The sequence below is a fragment of the Ceratotherium simum genome, chromosome 2 (assembly GCF_057802395.1).
Source record: "Ceratotherium simum simum isolate JZ-2026a chromosome 2, ASM5780239v1, whole genome shotgun sequence".
Taxonomy (NCBI): domain Eukaryota; kingdom Metazoa; phylum Chordata; class Mammalia; order Perissodactyla; family Rhinocerotidae; genus Ceratotherium; species Ceratotherium simum.
Window position 1 is genome coordinate 18,326,641 of NC_141901.1, and position 19,958 is coordinate 18,346,598.

At 44.6% G+C, this 19,958-nt stretch overlaps 1 protein-coding gene across 2 annotated transcripts in view; it reads right to left on the reverse strand.

Moving 5' to 3' along the window:
• Window positions 1-7,907: 7,907 nt before the first annotated feature.
• NMNAT2 (nicotinamide nucleotide adenylyltransferase 2) overlaps window positions 7,908-19,958 on the reverse strand; it is a 151,755-nt gene continuing 139,704 nt past the window's right edge. For both annotated transcript variants that reach the window (XM_004424947.3, XM_087438812.1), the window contains exons 9-11: window positions 10,859-10,960; window positions 10,651-10,718; window positions 7,908-8,486 (exon numbers count right to left, since the gene is read on the reverse strand). In XM_004424947.3, the coding sequence (XP_004425004.1) occupies window positions 8,384-8,486; window positions 10,651-10,718; window positions 10,859-10,960 (273 nt within the window). In that variant the 3' untranslated portion in view covers window positions 7,908-8,383. The remainder of the gene's footprint in view (window positions 8,487-10,650; window positions 10,719-10,858; window positions 10,961-19,958) is intronic.

Sequence of the window (19,958 nt, forward strand, 5' to 3'; positions counted from 1 at the left end):
ATGGGGACATTTGAACATGTTGAATGGGCGTGCTCAGGCCAACTGAACCTGATCCCGTCCTTGAGACCTTGGCCTGATAAATGTCTTGTTGCACCAGTGTGATACTGTTTGATTCCTGGTGCTGGGCAGTGAGGCCAATAGCATTGAGTGTGAGACTGATCAAGGGCCTGGACCCCAAAGGGTAGACTGGATGGAAGGACAAACTGCACAGGCAGAGGTTTGCCTCAGAATAGTCGCAAACTGAGTCCTGGAGTATGGACAAGTGCTGCTGGGTTATAGTCAGCTTATTCTCTGAGTAATGTGATGAAAGGAGAATTTTTTGACTTTGTCCACCCACAAAATTCTTCCTAATGTCAGAACAGCGAGTGAAGTCCAGTCACACTGTGGCCAGTAAAATACCATTGCCTCGTAGTGTCCAGTGCAAGCTTCTTGTGGACCAGAGTTCCTCCCACTTACCATCTAGTTCATAAACATGTACGCCACTTTCAAGCTGGAAGAAGTGAGCGGTGATGGAGTGAGGCGCTGTAAGGCTGACCCATTTGGAACAATGGTGCCGGTCATGCCCTGCCACTTTTGAGTTCTTCTGGGCCTGAGAGCGACATTCTTTCTCCTGGTGATGTCATGGCAACTTAGAGACTACATTTTTATTAAAGCATTTCCTACCATCAAAGCAAACATTGGGAAGGTATTTACTTTTGGGTTTCAAAGTGATAGAAAAATGTAACTTGGACATTGAAAGAAGTGAAATTATCTAGAAGATTTATTAGTCCTAATTCAATCCCACTTTACAAACATTAAAAATTATATGCATCTATGTGTTTTATTTTATTCTCTCTCTCTCTTCTTATAGCAGAAAATGTTCCTACTCACACTTGAGCTAGATAGAATCCATCCATCCTTCCATCCATCCATCTGTCCTTACACCATATATTTATTGAGTGCCTACTGTGTGCCAGGGGCTGGGGTACAGTGGTGACATGGTCTTTGCCCTCATAGAATTGATTGTCTAGTGAGGAAGACAAACATTAAAAAAATAAATTTAAACTTACAAGTCTTGCTCATCACAAGTGGTATTTATTGCAATAACCCCCTGGTTTGCAACCTCTTTTCTCTACAGAACATATGTTGCAAGACGCTCCCATGGGGGCACTTGGGTTTTTGGCAAAGCTGAGATGGCTCTGGGTTGTGCACAGTTCTTTGCATTCCAGCTGTCACTCCGCCCCTTTCCACAACTGATTGCAGCAGACTCTTGAGTCATGATAACACTAGTGGGAATTGCTGGAAAAACCAGAGGCACTTTCACTTCAGCTCGGAAAACTTTGGTGCTGCCTCACCTCTCTATTTCCTTGGCTTTTCATGGATGTGTTTTTAAATAAAAAACAGTTCTTAGATGCTTGTGGTCAGTTTCTAATTTATTAAACTCTAAGCTTAAGTGGAGGTACCAAAACAATGGAAACTGAAATGCCACAGAAAAAGCAATGAGTCCTAGAGTTAGCATCTTTAATTCCTTTTTCTGAGCATCTTGTTTTGCCCTTTCCAACCATGGGAGCACTTTACGAGATTTAACTGGTGTTGTCTTTTGAGTGTGAAGAAGTATTTATTTCTGGAACAACCCGAGCAGGGTGGGGGTTATAATTAATATTTTTGTCCTTTTTTCATCAGCTATAAAATAAAGGTAAAATCAATAATTTGTGGTATTGTCATGCTTTTTAATAAGTTAAAATTTAATAAATTAAGAGCCTGAATTGACCATCTACCCAAGTGGCTGGGTTCTGTCCACTTTGGCCCGTCTGAATCCTGACAGGTCTGATTACTTTGCTTTATCTTCTGTGGAGGTGAATGTATAATCCTGTCTTGGAGTACTCAGTCATGAAGCTTACAAATCTCTCACTGTAATTAACAACTAGTGCCCAGAAAATGTATGCGTATTAATTCCATTAGGTTAACTGCTATATCACATTGACCTAAAAATGTGCATAACTCAAACACAATAGACTTTTTCTTCTTGTTTCCATAACAGACTAGATGGGGAGAAAGTTGGCAGAGTGGCCCTCCTCCTAGACATTCCAGAGGCCCTGCCATTTACAATATGTGACCTCTAAGGTTGCCCTGGGGGATCATCTCCATTCCAATGGATGGGAAGGGAAAAAGACAAGGAGGAGGGATACACACAGAAGGTTGGTGTAGGCCAGGCTTAGGAAGGGCTGCACGTCACTTTCTCTCAAATTCCATGGTCTATAACCCAGAATTATGACCACATCCAACTTGCAAGGGGTCTGGGAAATATAGTGCCTTGGTAGGAAGCCACTTCTCAGTGACAATTCTACACCATGAAAGGAGAGAATGCGTTGTTAGTGATTGACTGTCTCTGCCGAGTACACGATACGACAGTGCATATTCTAGGGAACTTGGTGAGGGATCCCATTAATTAATATCCAACGTACATTTGGTCATAGAAGGATTTCTCAATGGGATAGATGTTAAGCAAGTCGTGAGAATGTCTTGCCTGACAAATGGGAGATGAGCCCTGAGCAGAGATGGGGAATGGAAAAGTGATTTGTGCAACTCCCTTGGCATAGAAATGATTCCCTCATTTCTGACAACCTGACAAACTGTTCCTGAGAGAAGGGGCATGTGGCTTGGAGACAGCCTACCCAGGACCTAGCCTCTGTTACCATTCTTGACCTGACTCTGCCAAGTAAAGTGAACTTTCCTTCCAATTTCTCATCAGTATTTATAATTTGTAGTGAAAACTTTCTTATACTTCTCCTCCAAGAGTTTTCTGATTAATTGTGCTGCTGGTAGGCTATTACACATTTCGTCATTTACTTTGACTCACAGGGATTTCTGTTTGGAGAAAGGGCTAGAAATGAAACTGCCCATAGACTGTAACTTAGCAGACGTATTTCTGATCTTATCTCAGGATGTGGCTTCTTTTCAGTCCTCTTGGAAGTCTAGAGAAAAGGGTAAGAAGATACTCAGTAACGTCCAATGTTTGGAACAAGTCTCAAGGACCAGGAGTATGTTTATCGTGTCTTCTTTTAATGTTTTGCATGGTCATGGGGATGTTATGGATTCTTGCTGTGGTTCAATTTTCCCACCTGGAAAGCATAGATTAGAATGTCTCTGCATTGTTTATATTATTGGCTACACGGTACTTCCTAGGAAATTCCAAGATCTGAAGCTTACTTATGGGTTGTAAGGGAAGAAATGTGTATGTACATGTATGTTAATTCGTACTTAGTATATATATTTTGTAAGTTAGCAAATTAAGCCAGTGTTTATATCCAATTGTAAACAAGCTTTCATCATTATGCACTCCCAGGACAGAGAAAAAAGTGTTTAGCTTTGTGACCAAAATAGCAAACATAAATACAAGTAATCAATTTACAAGGCATATCAAGCATCATTATGACGTGACCCCAAAGCCACGTGGATACACACAAAGCTGGCTAATCTCAAGCTTAAACAAAAAAAACATACAAGGACAAAAATGATTGTTTAAAAAAACACAACTACACTGACAAGTAGCTAAGCCTTAAATGAGCTGGCCTAACAGGGAATTGCTATTTCACCTTCTGAATCACGACTGATATTAGCTAATGACAATCACTGTTTAGACCTAAACCCATACATAATGTATGTCACAAGTGAAAATGAAATAAGAATTAATAGTCACAGCAGGATTAGCCAATTAACAAATATTCATTTTCTGCTTGTTTACATTGCCAAAACAAATTGTGAGTTTGATAATTTCTGTCTTAAGATCTTTCATGCCAAAAGTAAGTTATTCAAGTTTTTAATTTTCACAAATATATTTTTATTTCATAAAGAACTAATTTCATTAAGGAGCCAAAGCTAACCACAACCAGACTATGCAGATTAGGTAGGATCTAAGATTTGATTTTTTTTGAAACTGAGAAAACTTAGTTATAATTCACAAATTTGCTGATTATTCTTCCCTGCTTATAATCCTTGCGTGTGACTGTATATACTTGTGTATTTCACGTGTGGCATCAGCTAAACCAGGCAGAATATCTCCTGCTGTAAGAACATTTTTATTACTGCTGGCTCCTGTCAAATAAGATTATGAAGAAACAGCGATTAATTCTGCAACTCACAGAGAAGATTCTAGACCAAGACATGAGACTCTAGTAGCATTGTCTTGTTTATTAACATCATTGAAACATTTTGCTGATAAAACTTTTGTCTGTAACTATTCTAGCAACAAAATTTTTCTCAAAATATTTCACTGTGAAATGGTGCTGCAACTTGAATGTAGTTTTTATCAATGAATTGAATTCCATAAAGCAAATCTAACTCTTAAAATGGCAGATTCAGTGACCAAAAAGTGATTCAAAAAAAGCTTCCCCCTCCCCATGCCAATCCTGAGACCACTTGGATCAAGCTGAGTTCCGGACCCTGGGCCTAGACTGAAGGAGGAGAGAAAGAACGTAACTCATTCCTAACTTACTAGAACAGGCTACTAGGACACTCAACACTTACGCGACAAAGAAACCACATGAACAGGTGAGTTTACTGGGCAGCTATAGGAAGGTGCAGCCTGGACGAATCTGACGGAGCATATTCATCATCATTATCACAATGCTATTCCTAAGGTGTCCTAATTGGATGAGCTACAAAAATCAGTTTCTGTTTGCCTCCTTCCCATCTCACCTGTTGGCCTTCCTGCAGAAGCCTTGGGAGAGATCCTGAGCTTTTCATATTCTACTGATATATTTTTGCATTACTGTTTTGATGAATAAAATATAACATGCTTCTCTCTCTTAGTCCCCTAAAGTATGTGTGTATCAGCCTGGGAGAGTAGATTTGGGTAGTTGAAATACAAGTCGTTTCTCCCTGTGATTCTCTGCCTTTTGCTGAAGGTTGATTATTGAGTCTCACTTTCTACTTAATTAGAACAGCTAGTTCTTTTGTTCTTTCTGAGAAGCTGGAGCATGAGATTAGAGAACAGTGGGGAAAGGTTGGCCAAGCTGAGACAGGAAGAACAGCGTCTCTAGAAGCTCTAGCTCTGGGTTTCAGGCACTTCAGTAAGAGACTTTCCTCCCTTGTTCCTATGTACGTTCAAGGAAATGAAAGCAAGAAGTCCCCAGATGCTGCCTGGGGTTGGGGGGGGGGGTGGCAAATGAGGTACCAGCTAGCAGCACAGACCCCCCAGAGGGCCATTCCTTGAGGAAAGATTCATTGACACAAAGGGTTCCCCTCCTGCCTTTTCTTACTCATGTCAGCCACTTTCAGAGAAATGGGAGGACCATTTTTTATTGGTAGGCAGGAAATGAGGCTCCAGACCCCTCTTGACATGCTCATTCCAGCCCATGCCTTTCTCACAATCTCTGAGCCATGCCAGCCTTGGGTTGGCCTTTTTAGGAAGGAGCAGGACCCCAGAGGTCATCCTGTTGGCACCTGGGGTACTACTTCCAACTCTGAATCATCTTTCTGATGTTGGCCTTGGCTGGGTCACAGCCATAATGTCCTGCCCTGGACTGAGAGAGGGGCTCTGACCTCTCCCTAGCAAATGAAGAATGGGGCAGGCAGGGGAATGGACAGTTCTACCCAAAAGGGGATTCTCTCTTCCTTGTATTAAAGGAAAGCTATTTTAACATGACCCCTGTGATACACCAAGATAAGATCTGCCCCATTTCATTCCTAGAAATCTACTTCTGCTATTGCCCTGTTCTTTTCCTTAGCTTATCTCACTCTCCCCTCCCATGTGCCTTCCAGCTCCCACGTTGCATGCATAGAACCAGCCCACTTCCCTGTCATGGGTTGTGGACTAAACGGGGCTTGACCACAGAGTCCAGCAGAGCAACAGAGTGGACAAAAGAGACAAAAGATATCTGGTCTTTCTTGGACATGCTCACATGGATCCTCATAATAAATTCTATCCATAAACTTCATAACCTTGAAAACGCTGTTCCTCCAAGGAATCCAGCTTGCTGTTTTCCTTCCTTTCATTTCCTGGCTGTTTTGCCTAGACAAAGGCTCTTCTGTCTTTCTCGTTCCAGCACCAGTGTCATCCTGAGCAATTTCTGGGTCTTTATTAGCCTTCCACAAAGCAATCCTTTCTTGGATTCAGAGGGTCACTTTCCAGGATTTCCTCCAAGCTGTTCAGATCTCTTGATTTCTAAGGAAACCTAGCTATGGCCTTCCTCACCATCACATCCTCCCCCAGGACTGGCATACACAATGCCATATATAGGGACACCTGGGATAGACATAATTTAAGAGAAAGGTGCCAGGTAGAGACTGAAAACCACATGTTACTTGGTCAGTGTCATGGGGAACTGGAGGAGCAGAGATCATGTGGTGTGATGACCTAAGGGTCAGGGAGACAATATCCTTTTACCAGGCTCTACACTTGCTATGTGACCTTGGACCAGCCATTTAATCCAGTGGACCTCTGCTCCCTCATCTTTTAAAGGAGAATGTTGGATCAACTAATCTCTGTGGTTTTTTTCATTCATGATTCCATGATCCTTAGCCAAACACTGAGACCCAAGAATAGGATCTTCCTTCCCGCCTCTGGAGGTGATTTCCATAACCCAAGAGGAATAATACCCTCCTGGATACCACTCAACCATATTCTTCTGTTGAATCCAGTTCCTTTTCTTGGACGTTACTGAGGGAGGTTGCAGATGTGAAATGTGTGGTGAAGAACGTTGTCCCTGGTGTCTGATCGCACCCAACCCTTCCCGGGCCATAGCTGGAAGTACTAGATTTTGATAAAATTATCCTGCTGCTTGGGGACCGTTCCTCAAAGACAACCAGAAACCCAAGAGCCAGAGACCAGATGAGAGACACAGAGCAAAAGAGGCTAATTTCCTTTGGCTCTCCAAGCAGGACATGAATGAGGCAGCCTGAACAACGAGAACAGGGTCTGTCAAAACTGTTTCTGGGGGCAGCAGAGGAAGGTGGGAAATTAGGGAGAAGAGGAATAAAACAGTTTAATGGCTCTTGATGCCCTTCATGATCTGTGTTCTGTGAACCCATTCCCCTACCAGGCAGACTTCCTCAGGCGATGACTTGTTGCTGGGCTCTGCAGGAGACATGAGCAGCCCCAGAAACAAGGCCAAGGCACTGCTTCTCAGGAAGGAATTGACCTCAAGCACTGCCTGTGTTGCAGCTAGAGTGGCTAAGAGTCAGTATTTCCCATCAGGGCAACAAATTGCTTTCTCCTAGGTCATCCTGGACTTACATTATGACAGAGACATTTCTCAACCAAACGGGCAATAAATAATTCCAATTAGCAAAGGTTTCTAGGGTTGAGTAAATTCCTAGCATGTTTTATTTAAGAAATGACTGCATTATTAGGATTTGGCCTTGCATACGTGATTCTTCTCAGATGCAGGAATGTGGCTAAGTATGGCCTTGATGGTGTAGCACGTAAGGGCTTTGATGGTGATCTGATGTTCCCTTGGAAATGCCCTCAGCTGGCAGGGAACCCACACTCTGCCATCAGTCAGAGCCCAAACAAGTAACTGTACAGATGCCACCAGAAAATGAGGCTGGACTGGTTCTGTGTGATATTAGGCCCCGAGGATTAGGAAAATGGTCTTCTGAAACTGAGGAAAATGGACTCAAAGTCTTCTGAGGAACCCTACTATTCCCAGACTTGCATCCCAGGTTTCAGAAAGTCTCACTCCTGACCCCAAACTGCTGCTGTTGCTGCCGCCATGTGTGTGTGTGTGTGTGTGTGTGTGTGTGTGTGTGTGAGTGAGTGGGTAGTTGGGTGGGGGGTGTCGGGAAAGCGGAGGTGGCTCGGCCTTCTTTACTGGGTGTGGCCTTCACACACTGACCAAGTGCTGAGGCTGGCTACAGTATCCTATCAAAAGGAAAGTAATCCCACAGGAATGCATCAAGACTACAAACATAAAGAATCACGGACACTGATTTCATCCAAGTTCTATGAGGAATGAACAACAACAACAAAAAACAAAAAACAGAAAGAAAAATAGCCCTTCGTGGTAAAGGGCATGCTGGGAAGGCGAGAGCCAGAGCCGCCTCCCCAGAGCATGCTGGGAGGATGGGCACCAGAGCCGCTCTCTAGAGCATGCTGGGAGACGGACACCAGCACATCTCCAAGGATTGCACTTCCCCCAACTCCCACCCTTATCCCCTCACCCACGCTCAACCCGGAGACTAGAGGAAAGTTTGTCCAAAGATGACTGCGGAATAGGGTATGCCTTGGTTCTCTGCAGGTCCCCCACACTGTGGGGGGTTGAGTCAGCAAGTTGGGAGAACAGTCAAGATGAGGAGATGGAGAAACAGAGAGGCAGGAGAGAAACGGGGACTGACAGAGACTGGAGGGGCCAGTGTGTTGGCAGAGGACGAGGGGAGAGTGGAGCAGAGGGCTGTGTGGCCGCTAGCCCGAGGCATTGATGTACAGCTGGCTCTTGAGAATGTAGTCGATGACCGGCTGGGACAGGTAATCCACGACATGGCCGTCTCCATGCTGCAGGGCCAGCCTGGAGGAGAAGAGACGGTAATCAGATGGACATCCTTCCCTGAAGCAAGGCAAGACTGGCCTGCCCACTCTCTTCCAGGGAAAGGGTTTACGCAACACTCCTTTACCAGCCTTTGCTTAGGCCAAGTAAATGGTAGCCCCTATTAGGAAAAGCCCTCTTGCCCCTACAATTCCTCCCCCATCCTAGTGACTCCATTTCATCCTGGCTCTGCCACTTCCTAACTGAAAGACCTTGGGCAAGTTATTTAAGTCTATCTGTTCTTCAGTTTTCTCTGTAAAATGAGAGTAATATTTGGGCCTATCTCATTCAGTTACTAAAAGGATTAAATGAGTCATTATGCAAAGCACTTAGAATATAGCCCAAGCACCCTAGGCATTTAAATATAAGTGTTAGCTATTCTTATTTCAATCCTTTGTGTTTCTCTGCACTGTGGTCTCATGAAAATGAATCTCATTGGGGTTCTTATAGCTGACTACTTTCTCTCCTTTCTATTGGAGCCCTGATAGAGAAGAGGTTGTCCTTCTCTGAGGCCCTTCTCACAAGTCCTAGGGGCTGTGGAAGAAGGCACTAACCAGGTACAAAAGGGCTGCAGTGGTACACTTTGCTTTCTGCACAGTTTTGCTCCAACCTTGGTCTGGCTGCTTCCCATTCTCATATGAAGGTCTTGGGAATGTCAGATCTCAAGGAGCTCTTTGTGAAACTTCATATACTCCTCCAGGGGTCTAGATTCTAAAAGGCATTTGAGCCCTGCCCTGTGAGATCGCCCCTATGAGGCAGGCTCACTGCCTTTTCAATGCATCCACTGTCCTGATCTTACAAGCAAGCTAGGTCCCCAAGTGCCGCCCTGCACAGTTTACAGGGAGGCTTCTTGAAAAAGTGGTCTATACCTGTAGTTTCCAAATGCCAATCTCAGCTTCATCAGAATCATCCAGGAAGCAGATCCTTAGGCTCAACCCCCAGAAATTCTGATTCGGTGAGACCGAATGGGACACAGGAATTTGTGCCGTGGTGTAAGTGTTCGTGGTAATTCTATTGTGTAGCCATATTTGGAACCACAACCTCCCACTCCCCTCACTGGCCGTTGTCATTGGGTTTCTGCCCTAACCTCACAGTTGATGCTACTCTGTCAAGTGTCTACATGATTGCCCTCCAGGGAAGAAGTCCAGTGGACATTTTCAAGTCCTGGGCTCATTTGATTTCTCTGAAACATGTGAGACAGATGACAATGCTCTCCATTTTTGTACCCTCTCCTGCCTTGGTTCCAGGGCCACCACTGCTGGTGGCTTCTGACTGCTTCTTAGCCTTCTTTAAAATGCTTAATGTTCCCCATAGCCTTCTTCTTGACTCTCCCTGTGAGCTCAGCCGCACTCCTAACTTTAATTTACATTTACATGCTCATGGCTTTCAGTTTTATTACACTTCCTGACCTCTATATTCCATACATCTCACCATTCCACCAGACACTTCCACAAGGGGTTTGCGGTGGAGACTGTTAACTGGCCCCTAGCATCCATTCTTTCCCTCTTCTGTTTAGTAATAGAACCTCCTGAGTTTTAGCTGGGCACATGGCGCCAAGCTATAAGGTCTATTTTCCAGCCTCTCTTGAAGCTAGGTATGGCCACGTGACTGAGGCTGAGCTGGGGGATGCAAGGGGAAGTGATAACGTCCAACTTTGGGCCACCTTCTTAAAGGTGAACTCCTTGCCATGGACTTTGCCTTGCCCTTTCTCACTGCTTGAGAACAGTCACTGCTGCAGTTGTAGACCCAGAGACGGAGGCTTCATTTTGAAGAGGCCAGAGATTCAATCTCTTTTGACTTCAGTAAGAGGGAAATAAACATTTGTCTTATTTAAAACTCTGACTACTGGGCGTCCTTTTCTTATGGCAGCTTAGCCTATACATTGACTAATACAGTATTCCATAAGCACTTCAAACTAAAGAGCCCAAAACTAAAAATACCCTCTTTCCCCCTCAAACCAGCTAGCTATTCACCTATCTCCCTTGAAAAATAAGTGATTGGGTACAAATAAATGAGGTCCAAACAAAAGGCTGAACATTGGGAGCAGATGCCAGCCAATCTAAAGGTCAGCTTGGCCTGAGGAAAGTTGTATGGAAACTTGTAAGCCAGTTTGACCAAGGTCTCTCTGGCCATTTGTCAAACATACCTGCTCTTGGTTGAGCTGACAACAGACATGGGATGGTTGATGTCATCCTTCACCACCATGATGTTGTTCTGGGGATAGAGCAGAGACAGTAGGTTGGCAGCCCCTCACACTAGTCTCCTTTTGCACCCTTACTCTTCCAGCCCCTCCAGGCCTCTCAGAAAAGGCGCCACGTCACAGAGCTGCACCAGCAGGGAGATGGAGGACTCACTTTGTATTTGCGGAGTATTGAGGAGTGATTCATGATTCGGTCTGTGTCGGCTGCATCCCGGGGCACCACCACGATCCCAAAGTCCCCAACAATCACCTCCATCTGAAGAAACAGGGAGAGAGAGAGAGTGCGTCCTTTGGTGAGACCATGACTCCAAACCCTACGCAGCAACTACTCAGCAGGGTGGAGCTATCCATGTGGTGCCCCAAGCTTTAGCCCTAAACTTGCCTTCTCAGCCCTGCCAGTCAATTCTTTCAAGTAACAACCCATAACAGTGTTAGTGGAATGAGTGGAAACTTTGCCTGGCACGCAGAAGACACTTAATAGATACCTCCAGAATGAACGAATGTGCTCCTGCATGTCTGGGCAAGATCTCTGCAATTCCTGAGGCTCCTGTTGAGTTCATAATGCTGAAGAGTAACATGAATGACACGTAGTCCTTATCTGGTAGACACCCTCATGATCAACACAGACCCTGTTGCCCAGCAAGCATATCTCAGCCCCTACTTGGACTACCGAGAGGGGCTGGAATGCTCCCCTGGCTCACCCACATCAAAGCTCCTGCGGGACTCAAGGGCAGGGAAGGGCTTCGAATGCATCAGTGTGTGCACAGGCGGCGATAGGAGGAAGATTATTATGGGGCCACTTGGGAGATCAGCCTCTGATAGAAGCTTGCGCCATAATGAGAAATGAAACCTTTTTGTTTAAAAAAATATATATTTTTTCTGATTGTAGACACAATACAAGCTTGGGAAACTCAGAAGAAAAAAAATCAATCACAATCACACAATCCAGATAACCACTGTTAACACTGTTATTTTTGCGCAGTGTTTTTCTCTCTACAAATAAGTGTATATATCCACAATTGGATTAAGCTGCAAAATTAATCATTTTACCTGCATTTTTTCATTTAGCATTATATTGTGAGCATTTTTTCACATCATTAAAAATTATTTAAAAAATTAAGTTGTAACAACATGTATATTTCATTGTCTGACTGTACTATGATATATTTAACCAATCTTGTATTATAGAAAGTGTACAGTTACTTCTGATTTTTTGCAATTACACATAACACTTTGTTGAAGATCTTTATCCATAAATCTTTTACCACATGTCTGATTATTTCCTTAGGATAAGAAGCAATATAATTGCTTGAATGAATGAAAGGATATAAACTGGATATATTTCAAGCTCTTGAGACATATCACCAAGTTGCTTTCTGGAAACTCATGCCGATCTTTATTTTCAAAGATCCTGAAATTTACGGCATTTAATAGACTTGGATCTAGCCTGGGCATATTACTGTTTAGATCTTGCCAATTAAGGATCCCAGATGGGGGGAGAAGGGAGGCGGAGGCAGGTTGCATCTAAGCAGCTCATTGAGCAAGACCTGTGCTGGTGGCAAGGGACCTAGGTTTTCCTCATAATTCTGCAAACAAGCGCCACAAAAACAGACATTATGGAGCACTGTGGCCAGTTCTTTTCTATCAGAAGATTTCTGTACCAGCAGAATTCCACTTCCAAGTCTGACTCATTGATTATGTGTGCGTGTGTGCGTGTGTGTGCATGTGTGTGCGCATGGATGCCCTTGGGTATTTCCATTCACCTTTACCCTACTTTTCCCATTCTTACAACTAGAGCTGGAGTTGCCACTGGAACGCTGATCTTGCGGAAATAAAAAGTTGGTTGAAGGTGCCCTAGCGGGGAAGTTGTGGATAGAAGTTAAAGCTAGGTGTAGACTATCAAAGCCCCCACTGGATCACGCCATTTGGAAAATACAGAGCATTACACAACATGCTGCATCTATCCGTGGTGTTCAGATGGGGTAAACTGGCACCAAGTGTTTGTCCTTTAAACCAGGAATGTTAGGGAGGGGCAGGGCAGGGAGTTGGAGGTAGAGCCAGTTCCTCTGCCATAGCTGTTAGAACACTGCACTGAGTTTCACTACTCAGAAGATAACCTAACGGGGCCAGCCCCGTGGCTTAGCGGTTAAGTGCGCGCGCTCTGCTGCTGGCGGCCTGGGTTCGGATCCCGGGTGCGCACTGACGCACCGCTTCTCTGGCCATGCTGAGGCCGCGTCCCACATACAGCAACTAGAAGGATATGCAACCTACAACTATCTACTGGGGCTTTGGGGGAAAAAAATAAATAAAATTATAATAAAGAATATAACCTAAGGCACTGGTTCTCAAACTTAGCTGCACATTAGAATCACCTGAGGAGCTTTTAAAATTCCCAAAGCCCAACTCACACCCAAGATCAATTAAATCAGAATCTCTGGGAATGGGACCAAGGCATCATCAATAGTTTTTCAAACTCCCCAGGTGATTCCAATATGCAACCAAGCTTGAGAACCAGTGGTCTAAGTGCTGAATTAAAACTCCAGGGAAATTGGTAGGGTAGAGAAAGAGATAGAAAAGAGAAGGGAGGGGAGGGGAGGAGAATCCATTCAAGCTGGTATACAGAGATTTCTCAACTGTCTGGCTGTATAGATGTTTCAAGATATCTGGTATACATTGCATAATGTAGGATCTGCCTTCAATTTGATTCTGAGACTTTGATGGATGTTTCATATATGGGGGTGTGTGAAATAATGGGCTATTTGAAGTGAGTGTTCTAGTTTAAAGCATGAAAACGATGGCCCAGAATGGCAGTCAGGCCTCATGGGGGAATCGCCCTGTGGATGACATTAGTGCAGCTGCTGCTTTCCACTTAGGAACTAATGATCTGAGCCCCCAATCAATAACAGTGCCAGGCGGCTCAGTGGGTGACAAGCAGATGGAGGCCTTGCTGCTTGAGATGTTTTCCTTTTCCAGAAACAGATGACAGACTTGCCCCCTGGGAATCACAGATAGGGCGACAGAGACGAGACACACAGCTTTACCACACCCAAGCGGCATCTCTGCAGGGGTCTGGACCAGAGACTGCAGACTTTTTCTGCTTCTTTGGCCAGACCTAGGGCATGGGCTTAATTTTCATGCTGGTGTTTGTGTGGGTGTGTGTTTGGGCTAGAAGGAGGTGCCCTCGTCCCATGAGTACCCATCTCCCTCCAGGGGCTTAGCTGTCCTTCCTATTCCCACCCCTATACCCTGTTTCTTGTCTTCACCCAGCCCCCAGGACAACACCCTCTCCTGGTTGTCCTCCTACCTCGCCAGTGCTGGTTCTTTCTCGACTCCCTGACCTTGAACCATTGGAATCCCCCAGCCTCAGTCCCAGGACTTCCTTTTTTTTTCTATCTATACTCACACCCTTAATGATTTCACTCAATTTCAAAGCTTTAAAGACACACTGAAGGCTCCCAAATGAATACCTCCAGCACAGACTTCTCAAACTTCAGACTCATATATCCAGCTTTTCAACTTGCCGACTTGGATGGGACATCTCAAACATAAAATGTCCATGATCCCCTGAACCCTCTGACATCAATCATTCAATTCCCCCCTACCCCCAAAAATGCTTTTCCTATAGTCTTTTTCATTTCAGTAAGTGGAAACTCTCTTACAAATGCTCAGGCCAAAGCTTTGGCGTTTTTCCTTGATTCTTCTCTCTCTCACGTCCTACAGTCAATGTATAAGGTAACCCAATTGACTCCATCTTCAAAATAAATCCAAGAATCTGCTCATTTTTCACCACTTTCATCACTTCTATCCTGGTCCAAGCCTCCTTTGGAAGGTTAAATAATGGCCCCCAAAGATATCTAGGTCCTAATACCTAGAACTTGTGAATATAACCTTATATGGCAAAAGAGAGTTTGCAGGTGTGATTAAACTGAGGATCTTGAAATTATCCTGAATAATCTAGCTGGACCCTGATGCAATAATAAGTGTCCTTATAAGATGGAGGCAGAGGGAGATTTAACACAGAAGAGAGAGGATGATGTGAAGACAGAGTAGAGAGAGATTTAAAGATGCTACACTGTCGGCCTTGAAAACGGAAGAGGGGGCCATGAGCCAAGGAATGCAACAAATGCAGCTCTAGCAGCCGGAAAAGGCAAGGAGACAGATTCTCCCCTAGAGCCTCTGGAAGGAATACTGGCCTTGCCAACAACAATTTTCGCCCAGCAAAACCTATTTTGGACTTCTGGCTTCCAGAAATGTAAGAGAATAAATTTGTGTGGTTTCAAGCCACCAAGTTTGCAGTAACAGAAAACTAATTCACCTCCATCATCTCTCACTTGGATTGCTCTGGTGTCCCTGGTTCTCTCTTGCCTTTTTCAGTCATTTCCCAATAGGCAGATTGATAACATTAAAATGTAAGTCATGTTCTCCTTGGCTCAAAAGCCTTCACTTAAATATCACTTCTCAGTGAGACCGTCTCTGGCCACGCTATTTCAACTTGCATCCCCGTGTGCATAGACCCACACACTCCCACACTCCCACAGTCCCTACCCTCTTCTGTGCTTCATATTCTTCCTTAGCACTTATCTCCACCTAACACGTATATTTTCTTTGTTTAACCCCATTTTTGTCTCTTTCTCTCCTATAAAGGTCAATTCCATGAGTGCAGGGATTTCTGTGTGTTTTGTTTATTGTCATGTGTCCAGGTGAAAGGGACCTGGCACATCATAGATGCTCAGTAGGTGCTGTTGAATAGGTGATTCCTGCAGTCTTCTCTGGGCAGTTATCACTGAGGCGTTAGCTAATACAATCTCCCTGTCTCAGGACATGGAGGGAAGCCCATCCATGGGATCTCTGGGAGACCCAAGGAAGTGACTCTAAAGATAGACTTTCAGGTCCTTATGACATGCAAGGGTGATCTTACTTTTGCACGTTCCCAAACTTGATCTGATTGGTCAGCAGAATCACCTGGGGGAGCTTTAGAAACAACAACAACAAAAACAACAGATCCCTCAGACTTCACCCCAGGGACTTTGATACAACATGTCTATGATGGGCTGGAGCTTCTCTTTTTGCCAAGCTCCCTAATCCCTCTGATGTGCACCCACCTGTGGGAAATTGTTGCTTTAAATCACATAGGCCTAAGCTGCTAATATTCTGGCTTGGTTTCGGATGAGGTCAAAATGAGATACTGTGGGACGAGTACCTCTGGGGATTCCAGCAAAAGTGAGGACATCCCCCATCTGCCCTGGGGAGTGGGGGCAGTTAGGGCAGACACCTCACCCCAGGAAACAGAAGGTTACTCAGGCTCTCCCTGCCTATGGAGCCTGCAGGAGTGTGTCCAGGTCCCTGGGACGGAGCTCTTGTTCCAGCATGATGGGTCCAACACCTCCTGTGTCTTCATGAAGAGTTCTCTGCAGGTCTTGCCTTGGAGGTAGGGAGTGGGTGAATGAGTGGTCAATGCAGCATGGCTGTCTTGGTTGACAAGTCTCTCTCCTGATGGTGACCAATGTGACCTCACACTGCCACACCACAGTGGGCAGGGCAGGGTACAATCTTCTCCCCCCACAGCAGACAGTGGCCCTCTCAGTTTAGCTCTGGCCTGCGTCATGTCTCAGAGGTGGGGGTCTGGGACACTCATCCTGCTTCAACTTCCTGCTCCTAGGCACAGCTTTGAGCATATCTTTTCATCTTCTGGTCAAAGGCTCCCCAGGGGATGCAGGGGTGGAGATGAGGAGAGGAAGTGGGAGGTGGCAGATGCCGCTTCCCCAAATGTGGGGAATCTGAGGGAAGGATATAAGACATGTCGAGGAGGAAGCAACTTGGCCTTGGGAGAGAGAACACTCATGATGATCCAGGCAGCAAATCTCTTGGAAGGAATGTGGAATTATCATCATTCCTCCAGGAGGCTGAATTTCAAGACCTGCCCTGCTGGATATCAGGGATGCTTTGGGTGGGAGGATGTCTATGGTCTTAGCCAGGCACTTTCCTGGGCACCAGGGACAGAGGGTTGAGCAAGACAGATATGGCTTCATCTCTTGGATCAATCACTATCTAGTGGGAGACATTAACCAAATGATTAATTATCTTAATTATTTCAACCATATGGCTTTGAAGGATGAGCGGAGGTCATTGGTAGGTGATTAATATCTTGTAGTGGTTAATATCTTATGGGTAACTGGCAAAAATTTGGGCCACATCTCATGGTAGAGGCAAACTATCTGATGGGCTAAACTGTTCCAACCAAGCTGCTCCCAGGTACCCTTTCATTCTGTCATTCAACAAACTTTTATTGAGTATATATGGCAAACTAGGCACTGTCCTGGTGTTGCCAAATAAGACAGGCAAGTTTAGTGTGCTCACAGAGCTTCCCTTCTAGTAGGGTGAGATCATAAACAAATAAATACATAAATAAGAAAACACCAGGTGGAGCTAAGTACAATATTGAATATAAAACAAAATGACTTTTAAGCTAAAACCTAAATGACAAGAAAGTGCCAGACATAGGGTTACCTGGGGGAAGAGCATTCCCAATAAGGCCACAGCTAGTGCAAAGGCCCTGAGGTGTGAAAAACCATTCAAATAAAGAAACAAGGTGGAACTGGAGCACAGAGAGGTGCGAGAATTAGACAAGGACCAGATCATGATAAAGATGGGATTTCATTCCAGTTGCAAAGACAAGCCACCGGAGTGTTTTAAATAGAGGGCTTGACTTCCATTAGCAAAAGGATCCAATTTATGTTGACTTACCCAGGCAACCTAACTGGTAAGACCCTCTGTAGGATCGTTCTGAAATCAAGGTTCAGAATCCCGACTGTCTCCCCCAAATAGTGCTCTCTTCTCAAGGTACAGTACATGAGTTACTTGGGCCCACTTGTGTTTCTCCTCCAGATGAGGATATTCAGGGATGAACATGGAGGGGAAGACACATTTATTAAGGTACCTGTTATGCACCAGGCACAGTACTAGGAGCTTTATTTATTATTGCATTTAACCCTTGCAACAACTATCTTCTGAGACATGTGCCTCAGTTCTCATTTCACAGATGGAGAAACCCAGACTCAGTGAGATATAGTCACTAGTCCAAGTCGCACAGCTAGTAAGTGAATTTCAACCCCCTCTGGTCTGCCTTAAATGTTCTTTCCTCCACATCACGTCTCTTCTAGATCCATTTTTAAGACTCATGTTTTAGTGACTTGAAAATTTGTGGTTTGAAAATATATTCTATCTTATTTTTTCTCCTATCACGATGCCCAACGTGGGCTGAAGCCTCAGTTCATTGCTCTACATGACCCCCTGGAGTATATAATTTCGTATACTACTTCTGAGTGGGTTAAAAAAGATGCAAGGAGGGAGCACCCAGCAGAAGCAGTCGGTGAGGAGCTCCTGAAACATGCTCCACCCATTTTCATAAAGAATCCTCCACCCTTGTTCTGGCCCCTGCTCCTCTCTGGAGGGAAGGCCGGGCAGAGGCCAGTGTGGTCAGAGTTGAGAAGATGGGAACGCATTTCCAGGATGCTCTCTTAGTGCAAATGAATGAATGATCCTTCAGAGGTGTTTCCCAGAGGAAATCATCCTCACTCCCATTTCCAGTTTGACTGGGGGTGTGGGAAGGCAGGGGATTCCAGACTGAAGTCGAAAGCCTGAAAACCAAGCCAACAGTGCCTTTCACACGAGAATCTCCCATAGGCGAGCCTCCTTCCTCAGAGCCTGTAAATTCGGCATCAGGCTTATCAGTGCGGGGGCCTAATCCCTGGGGTGGAAGTGTCCATCGAGCTTCCTGGCTGGGGCTGGACTGTCTGATAAAAACCATCTGAGCCTGAAAAACCAAATGTTTGTCTTTGTTCCATTTGTCCTGGAGCCCTGGGATTTCTTCTGGAGGGGCCAGTGCCCCAGGCTCTTCCTCTGTTTGTTTTCTTTGGTTGTTTTCCCATAGTTGGTGGATGTAGGAAGCAGTTAGCCCATGGATGGTTGGCTGGAAAAATGTAGGATACAGCCAATTAGAGCCAGCCTGTGGAATGTTGGGCTTTGAGAAGAGCAAAGAAAAAGAAAAAGAAAAAAAGAAAAAACAATTTCCTCGTTGGCCCATGTCTGGTGCCTAATGCTCCACCTTTAGATTTTCACTCCTTTGGGTTAAACATTGACCCTTGCTCATTTAAAACTCAAGTACCCTTTGAGAGCAGCTAATTCATTTAATTATTAAACTTAATGATTTTGCCTACTTGCTCAAAAGTCAAAACCTCCTCAAATAAAGACCAAGATAAACCTTCTACTTCATTCTGCCAGAACCATCTCCCTAGAAGGTCTTGTTCCCACCACTGGGTCTTTTACAGCCTCCTCTCAGCCCAAAAAGCCCTTCTCTTTCCACCCACTTAACCCAATCCTGCCCATCACTCAAAGCCCAGGTCAAGTGCCCTCTCCTCCCTCGCAGCCTGCTATCAATTACATATATCATTCTTCTCCCTCGTCTGTCATATCTGGATTAGGGATCTGAAGACTTGTGCAAAGTCCAGCTCTGCTATTGAACAGCTACATGATCCTGGACAAGTTACAGTACATGCGAGCCCTGGTTTCTATGCCTGTGAATGGGAATAGAGATTCCACCTCACAGGAGTGTTCCAGGGGTTCACCGAGATAATCCATGAGAACAACTCAAAGTGTTTACTGTCTGCCTCACCCACTAGAAAGTAAAGTGTACACAGTGGGGAAACTTGTCTATTTTGTTTTCATTCTTCCTCCCTAGAACAGCGTCTGGCACATGGTAGGTACTCAATCAACATTTTAAAATAAATGAATGAATAACAGCCAACATTTATTGAGTGCTTACTAGGTTCAGAAACTCTTCTAAACTTTTTACATGTTTTGTCTCATGTAATATAAAGAACTAATATAATAAAAAGTAAGATATTTTTAGACTGCAAGTGCCTCAAGGGCAAATAACATGCTTATACTCCTACTGGGCGCTCAGTAAGTATTAGTTGAAACATGGATTGAAGGAAACACCTGAATCAGAATTAATTTGCCAGACTGCCTTCTATCATAATATGATGGACAAAGCAGCTGGCAGTATAAGACCTTAGACAAGGGGTTCTGTTGGGGGGAAGGGAGTGTGTATAAAAGTTTCCTGCTTTATAAATCTGTCCATGGCTGACTCTTCAGCCTTTGACCTTGATTTCCCACAGATCCTGGTCCAAGCCTGCATGTTGCATTGGTGCTAGTATCAGGATGCAGCGCAGCAAAGATCAGGTCTCCTGGGGGAG